Below are 8853 nucleotides of genomic sequence, written 5' to 3' on the forward strand. Positions count from 1 at the left end.
CCCATTTTGATAAAGTTAGATTGCGTTTACTCAGAGACTCAATAATGAGAAATGTATATAAATTCAAGTCGTTAAAAGAATTTTCACATGTTGGACTGAACTATGATTTAACAAAGGATCAGAGGCAGGAATTCAAATCATTTGTTGATAAAGCTAAAGTTATGGAGCGAGAAGAAAACAATCAAAATTTTTTGTTCAGAGTGAGAGGACAGGTAGGGAGATGGAAGATTGTAAAAATACAGAAAAAACCAGTGTTAATATAAAATATGTCAAGAATTTAGAAATAAATGATAACAATGATAAAGACTGCAACATAATAAATCGTAATTTAACACTAGGTTTATTGAACATTAGATCATTGATTTCTAAAACAGATACGATCTATGATTTGATTCATGATGGGCTAGATATTTTCGTTTTAGTCGAAACTTGGCACGGATCTTCGAATAACATTTCTGTTAAATCATCAATGCCACCAGGATATAGTTATGTTGATTTTTTAAGAATAAATGATCCTCACCATGGGGGTTTAATTATTTACTTCAGTAATGAATTTAAGTTTAAGAAAATAGATCTGCCAATATTTAGTTCATTTGAAGCACATGCTGTTAAATTATTTATTAGCAACAAAGATTTTGTTCTATCAGCCCTCTACAGGCCAGGATCAGTTTTAGTTAGTAATTTATTTTTTGAAGAATTTTTATGATTACTAGAAAATATCACTTCTTTTAGTTTAAATATCATACTTTCGGGCGATTTCAACATTCACCTTGAGAAACAGGAAGATCGTCATACTGTAAATTTATTGGAAATATTAGAAATGTTTCAATTAAAAAATTTGATCGACGAACCGACTCATGAGCATGGAGGTATTCTTGATCTGATTATTTGATCTCAAGATTTTCAGATTTCAGATATTAAGATTTTTCCCAGTGGGACTTTTTCAGACCATAGTTTAATTCAGGTTAACATACCATTAACTCATAAGCGTCCTAAAATAGTCAAGAAACAAGTTAGATCCTGGAAATACCTAAATGAAAGCAATCTCATTAAATATATACAGACTTCTCCATTATCAAGGTCTTGCCAAAGCCAAAGAAAGGAATTACAGAAAATATCAGACAGAGAAATGTAAAAATGAGTGGATAGCAGCTCTGAAAAATAAATCTAGGCTTTTTTCACAAAAAAGAAACAGTTATTGAAAAAGACTTGTAGCAGACAATAGTGGATCTTCTAAAAATCTATGGAATGTTATTAATAAAGTCCTTTGTAATCAGGTCACTGGTCAGTCATTGAGTGAAATTGTTGGTTTAGATTCGTCTCAATTCTTAATTCTTAAATGATAAAGTAAATAAAATTAAACAGTCTACCAATGTGAGTAATTGTCCGACTATTTGTCAAGCTCAGTACAATGGGAATTGTTCTTTTCCTGACTTTATGCTTCTAACAGAATCTGACGTTAAAAAAATTGTACTCAGTTTGCCATCAAAAACATGTATGATAGATGTCTTTCCGACCCATATTTTAAAAAAATATATTGATTTATTCATCGTTTTTCTTACCAGCATCTTAAATCTGAGTCTGAGCAGTGGCACATTTCCTAATGGTTGTAAGCATGCTATGGTTTATCCAGTATTAAAAAAAGTGAATATGGATCGAAATGATTTGTCTAGTTATAGACCAATTTCCAACATCATTTGAAAGTAAACAACCTGCTACCAGTTCACCAGTCTGGATATCGCCGCTATCATTCAACGGAAACTGCACTGCTTTATGTGTTTTCTGAGTTGTTTGCTGCTTTGGACAAACAACATGTGGCTCTAGTCGCGTTTTTAGATATGAGTGCGGCATTTGATTGTGTAGACCATCAGATTCTCTTGGAAAAATTGGTTCATGATTATGGTATTTCCGGTACTGTTATCAAGTGGTTCAGATCATATCTGTTTGACAGAAAGCAACAAGTAGTCTTCAATAATGTGTTATCTAGTGAAACGATTTTGACATCAGGAATGCCACAAGGTTCAGTGCTTGGGCCTATTCTTTTTATCATGTATACCGCTGAAGTTTTTAAAGTAATTGGTAATTTCGGTTTTAAATATCATGCCTATGCTGATGATATTCAGATTATAGTTAGTAATAAGCCAGAATTACTGCAATCTGAAATCAACAATTTTGTAACTTGCCTAAATAACATAGATAATTGGATGTCAAACAATGGTCTTAAATCAGCAGAAGTCAAAACTTGTTCCAATAGGTACATGGCAGCAGCTGATGAAACTTAATATCGATTTAGTGAAAATAGGAGATGTTAAAATAGAATTTAGTGACAAAGCAACTAATCTGGGTTTCATTCTTGATTCTAGATTATCGATGCATGATCATATAAAGATGATAACAAATTCTTGCTCCGGACAGATTCGAGAACTCTATAAACTCCGTAAGTCATTAGATAAATCTGCTATTCATACCTTGGTGCATGCATTGGTTCATTCACGATTGGACTATTGCAATGGTCTGTTTTACGGTTTGCCAGATAGGTCTATTTCTGCAATTCAATCTAATCAGAATAGAGCAGCCAAATTGATTGTTGGAGGTCTCAAATTTAACCATGTTACTTCAATTCTTAAGAGCCTTCATTGGCTTACTATAAAGAAAAGAAAAGAATTAAATATAAAATATGTATTTTAATGTATAAAACTGTGCATGGCTTGTTACCAAGATATGTGATAGATAAAATAAAAGAAAAGTCTATAATGACGAGTGGTATGAACCTTAGATCAGATGATGGCATTTTGCTGGTTGTACCTGATGTCAATCTGCAGATAGCATCAAGAGATTTTGCAGTATCTGGACCAATGGTTTAGAACAGCTTACCGAGATCTTTTAGAACTAAAGATTTGAAACTTGATGATTTTAAAAAGAAACTTAAAACTTACTTATTTTCGCTTTGATTTTGTTGTTAAGTGAATAATTATTTGTTTGTTACTACCGCCATTGACTGTACTTTTTTCTTTTTTGACTTTGTTTGATTATAAATAGCGCTTTTGAGAACTTTTTGATTTTAATTAGCGCTTATAAATGTTTCATTAATAATAATAATAATAATATATATGTATATATATATATATAAAGCAAATTATAACAAGAAAATATGTCATTGTTCAAAGAGATGCGTCTTTAACAGCTTTTTAAAACTGTTGACGGGGAGACCAAGCTGTCGCAAGTAGCTCGGTAGACTATTCCATACTTCTAGACCAGCAATAGGAAAATTTCTTGATCCGATCTTCAAGTGTACCGATATATATATATATATATATATATATATATATATATATATATATCAATCCTCTGGGCTCCGTTGTCGCGGGTTGATGCATCGGGGCATACGAAATCAGTCACTTTCCTCAGTGAGCCGGTAATTCTCGAGCATCGTCTGTGACACCACTGCTGGCATCGTAGGTATTTGATCGAGTTGCTTCCAACTCCAGCCCACAACACCGAACATGGCCTATGACCAGAGACTATAAGCTCAGCGGTACCATCAGTGATCACAGTTTTTGTTTTGTCAAGGTTTACCTTTAGTCCGTGTTCGGCAAGTTGGGTATTCCAGACCTCAAACTTTCTGGCTGCGTTTTGTTCCGAGGCCGCGTCAGAACGATAACCTCGGCATATATCACATTCCATATGTTATCTGGTGGACGCCGACGTTAATATCAAATTCATTCGTGTTACCGGCTGTTGTGCTGACCAGAGTTTTTGTGTTAGAGCACATTGCCATAATCAGCTGAATCAAATATTCGGAAACAAGCTGTCTACGTAGATATAGATGGCATCAATGGTGGATCTTCCTGCCATGAAGCCGTACTGGTAACCACCTAATGAAACGCACGACAATAGTCTTCTCTCAATGACTTTTCAATAACTTTCAGGAGATGTTCCAGAAAACGTATACCCCGATATGAGGAGCATTTCAGTGGATCTCCTTTTCTTTTATATATCAGCACAGTTGTGCTACTGTTCCATTCCGCTGGTAGTATCGATTAACTCCACATCTCCCGACAGATGTGTAGGAGGACTCTGAAGCCTGCCCCACCAGATGCCTTGATGATATCATTTGTAAGTACAGACGGACCAGCCGCTTTACACACCTCCATTGCTTTCAACGCATCCGTAAGCTCCTTAACCGTGATGCCCTGAATCGGTCCTTTTACCGGAAGTGCATCAAAGTCCACCCAATAAGGTTGGTTTCATTCAATAACTGATCGAAGTAATCCTTCCAGTGATCCTTCACTTCATTCTGGAAGGTTATTATGGTGCCTTTATTATTCTTTATGCATGTGGCACCAATTATATCCTTTTTCAGTCTTTTGGCCTGATTTGCTATTCGGTAGAGTGACCGAATTTGTTCGCCTTTACTTCCAGACAGCCATACCTTGCATTGATTTGCACGAGCTATCGCAACCTGACTTTACGCTTCTGTGTTCTTTGATCGGTATGTCTTTTGATCTTCATCAGTCTTCGTCTTCTACTATTGTTTGAAAGCTGCTTTCTTACTGGCAATAGCATTCTGCACCATCTCATTCCACCACCAAGTTTCGTGGTTGTGCTGGCGTTTTGGTCCAGATTTTCCACATACAGCTGTTGCAGCGTTCAATAGGGTGTCCTGAAAAGATTTCCAAGTTATGTCTACCTTCTCCAGACAATCCAGCTGTGCCGATACCAACTCCTCGAATTTCTCCTTGTTTCCATGTTTTTATCCTAGCAGGCATTCGATCAGTCACAGGACGTGATCGTTCCATGGTCATATCGGCGACCAGCAATCGATGTTGAGAAGTGCATGCTTCGCCTGGAATGACTTTTGTATTCCTGAATAGTCGTCTGTGTTGTTGTCTGACGTGTGTGCATGACATCCCGCTTTTATATGTGATCAAATGTTCTGCCCTCTTTTTGAAATAAGTATCAAACAGGGAGAGTTCATGGCTTTCAGCAAATTCCAGAATCCGTATACCGTCTTCGTTTTGAGACCCGTAGCCAAAGCCTCCATGGACACCGTGGAACCCATTTGCTTTATCTCCAACATGGCCGTTTAGGTCGCCACATATCAATGGTATCTCTGATGATGGCGTTTTCCTGACAGCATCTGAGAGTGTAGTTCAGAGGTCATTTTTGGCGTCTTCAGATTCACCTGTCTATGGTGCATATGTAAAGAAAACAGTCAGAACCTGTTTTCCAATTCTGAGTTTGATCAGCATTAGGTGTGAGCTGATTCGAACTACCTCCAGTACATTTTGTGCCAATGATTCCCGTATGAAGATTTCCACTCCATTTTGGGCTGTCTTTTGGCCATTTCAGAACAACTTTTAACTCCCAATGAGAGAGACACCATTTGATTTCAATCTTGTTTCCTGCAGAGAACAGATGTCAACCCTTCGCCTTTCCAGCATGTCGACGATCTCTATGGAACATCCAGTAACCGATCCAGTATTTAAAGTGCCAAGTCTGATCATCCAGGAGGGAACGCCCGATTTTCCGCAAAATCCCTCCACTGTTGCGTACTTCCTGGATATTGTCGCCTCTTGACCATTTAAGGTCTTTTGGGGAATAAGGGATTTTTTCTTTTTTTGTGATGACATGGAAGATTTTTGGGTCAAAAAATTTTTATACCTGGAATTGCCCAATTCCTAACGACAACCACTAGTTATAAGCAGTGGGGCCTAACCTTTTTGCTGGAAGCACACAAGGCAGTGTGGTTGCAGTTTATCTCGTGCCGAAGAGAGCACTGTTGTAAGCAGTGCACCTAGCCTTTGGGTCAAAGGTTCCTGTTCCACAAGGCAGTGCATTAAAAATCGAAGATCATCCGCTTATGGAGCCGTTGTCCTAAGATCCTCCGCCTCTTTCATCGGTGTTTTCTTTCTTCAGGTACAGTTGGTTCGCGGCATATTATTCCGTATTATTCGATGCAATCCTAGAAGGTTTCCCTGCCCAGGACTTTCCCCTATCCACCACCTGGCGGCGCGCCTAATAGCCAGTGCACCCCAGCATGAAGTATGTAAATATATATATATATATTATATATATATATATTTTCTGGTAATTATTTGCATTTTTCCGAGTATCTCAACAGTTTTTTTCGTTATTTTTCGGATATTTTGTTGGCAAACATTAAAGGAAGTCTAATTTCGTTTGAATTTATTTCTAAATTTTTGTTACAGTGGAAAATTTTTCGTTTTAGTTTGTTTCTTTTTGCTCATAAATAATTTTTGTTGCCTCATTAATATTAATGTCCATAGCTTACGTGCTTATAGCTTGATATCCATTTATAGCGCTTATGTTTAAAAGTACCTATTCAGTACTTTTCACCAATCACATTTTGTTTACTGTGCGATCGCGTAGTGTGCACGTATTGTTTTCACGGCCTCCGGATAGTGTGCACGCATTGTTTTCACGGCCTGTGCTGCTACCTCTGGATAGTGTGCCCGCATTTTTTCATGTCTGTGCTGCTGTTTCTAGATAGTGTGCAAGCATTGTTTACCTGTGCTGCTGTCTCTGGAAAGTGTGCACGTATTGTTTTCACGGCCTGTGCATATCTGTCTCTAGATATGGGTTCTAGAAACAATTGTTCCGTTTGTAGTAAAGCTGGTAAGGATGTTCCAACTACCCACTGTTGATTGTGTGAATGTAAGTTGCATTATACGTGTGCTGGTAGTGATGACATTTCTGGCCAAATGGCAAAGTCAAAAAATATAGTGGTTTTTTGCAAAACATGTCTTGACAACTTAAAGTCTCTTAAAAGCGTTAATAGTGTCGTTGAATCATTTAAAGAAAGCCAAGCCATGATTTCTGCTAAAATTGATAAAATTATTGATCACAGCACTGATTTTACTAAGGAAGTAACTCAAATAAAAAATGTAATTTTGGATAAGGAAACAACCACAATTAATAATAAAGATCTTCAATACGAAATGACAGTGTTGAAGAATGAATTGAAAACTGGTTGGTTTGATGCGGTCAAAAAAATGGTGGTTTTTAACTTGTTGAATCTGAAGTTAAAAATGTTAAAAAAAAGGTTGGATGACGATAGTGAAACAATGTAAAGGCAAAACAATATTAGGATAATTGGTTTGAAGAAAAATGAGCCATTGGAAGAGGATAAAAAATCGGTCTTCAGGTTGTTACAACAATGGGGACACTTCAAATATAGTTGTAAATTATTACATAAAAAGCATAGGGAAAAAGGACGATAAGACAATTTGTCCTATTTTAATATGATAGGATATCAATCAGACCTGATCTGACACCTGATCAATGTACTGAGTTGAACAAACTGTTGATTGAGGCAAAGAAAAAAGAAACAAAAGACAAAGGAGTTTTTTATTCAGAGTTCGAGGCGAAATCAATCAGTGGCGAATAGTGAGTTACAAAAAGCCAAATTAAAAGACGACTCTAACCAATTTACAAGGCTTATTAAATATTCGCTCTTTTGGTAATAGTGTAGATGCTATTTATGATTTATTATGTGATAAACTTGATGTATTGATTTTAACTGAGACCTGGCATGGTAGTTCTGATGACGTTTGTGTGGGAATGTTTATGCCACTTGACTATGTTTTTGCTGATTTTTTAAGGATTAATGATCCTTTGCATGGTGGTATAATAATATTTTTTCGTGAAAATATCCGTCATTTGAAAGTTAATCTACCGTTGCTGGATTCGTTTGAAGCGGTTGCGCTCAGGTTATCATACATATGTTATTTTCTTTTTGCTGTATATAGACCAGGTTCACAAATGGTAACAGTTAAGTTTTTTGAGGAGCTAACCCTCACTTTAGAGTATTTATTAAATTTTTGTGATCATTTAATTTTGTGGGAGATCTCAACATTTACGTTGAAAAACATTATGATCTGCATGCTATGCGATTAAAAGAAATTTTTACATTATTTAATATGGCTAACATCGTCAGTGAGCCTACGCATTTATTGGGTGGCACTTTAGACTTGGTTGTCCCTACTGACAACTTATCAATTGTAAGTTGTTCAGTTCTGCCTAGTGGTGTCATTTCAGACCACAGTTTTATTGAAGCGAGTAAGTTGCTTAGAAGTCCTGAGCATAACATAAAACTGCATCCTTGCGTGCTTTTGAGCAAAAGGCTAGGCTCACCGCTTATAACTGGTGGTTGTCGTCAGGATGGGTGGTCAAGGGGTGCTAAGAATCCCTGGGAAGTATGCAGTAGCGAAGGGATGTTGCAGAAAAATTCAGAATGGCCCCTCTATGGTACTTAGACTTGGAACGTTCGTTGTTGGATCACAGACTGGCCGCAGCATGGTAATCGCAGAAATGATCGAGCGTAGAAGGACTGACATCTGCTGCCTTCAGGAGACCCGATGGAAAAAGAATGATGTCTGTCATATCAATTCAGACAAAGATAAATAAAAACTATTCTGGAATAGTCAAAAGACGGCCGAAAATGGTGTTGGAATTTTTGTCAAAAAACCGCTAGCCCAAGAAGTACTGGATATTAAAAGGATTAACTCATGTCTCATGTGGATCAAGATTCGCCTAGAAAAGCAAACAATGATTATTTTTTTCTGCATACGCACCACAGACAGGCGAATCAGAAGAGATGAAAAATGACTTCTGGGCTGCGTTCTCTGACACCATCTCAACAATACCAAAATCTGAAACATCCTGATTGGAGGTGATCTCAATGGCCACGTTGGAGAGAAAACAGATGGCTTTGACAACGTACATGGCGGTTTTGGCTATGGAGAACGGAATGAAGATGGCAACCGCATCCTTGAGTTTACTGAAAGTCACGGGTTTTGTTTACTGAACACATATTTTAAAAAGAGGTTG

The 8853-nt window shown here is 37.1% G+C and overlaps 2 protein-coding genes across 2 annotated transcripts; one reads left to right on the forward strand and one right to left on the reverse strand.

Annotated features, from left to right (window-relative positions):
* Window positions 1-3236: 3236 nt before the first annotated feature.
* Window positions 3237-5633, reverse strand: HELRODRAFT_162879 (hypothetical protein; the record flags this gene model as incomplete). Its single annotated transcript, XM_009024956.1, has 3 exons — window positions 3237-3283; window positions 4691-5140; window positions 5384-5633. The coding sequence occupies 3 exons, from the start codon at window positions 5631-5633 to the stop codon at window positions 3237-3239; spliced, it is 747 nt and encodes a 248-aa protein (XP_009023204.1).
* A 1092-nt stretch (window positions 5634-6725) lies between these two features.
* HELRODRAFT_162880 (hypothetical protein) lies at window positions 6726-7411 on the forward strand (the record flags this gene model as incomplete). The annotated part of the gene is made up of 2 exons (XM_009024957.1): window positions 6726-7066; window positions 7273-7411. 2 exons carry the CDS (start codon window positions 6726-6728, stop codon window positions 7409-7411), a joined length of 480 nt encoding a protein of 159 aa, XP_009023205.1.
* Between the last annotated feature and the right edge of the window lie 1442 nt (window positions 7412-8853).

Source organism: Helobdella robusta (assembly GCF_000326865.2).
Source record: "Helobdella robusta unplaced genomic scaffold HELROscaffold_4, whole genome shotgun sequence".
Lineage (NCBI taxonomy): Eukaryota > Metazoa > Annelida > Clitellata > Rhynchobdellida > Glossiphoniidae > Helobdella > Helobdella robusta.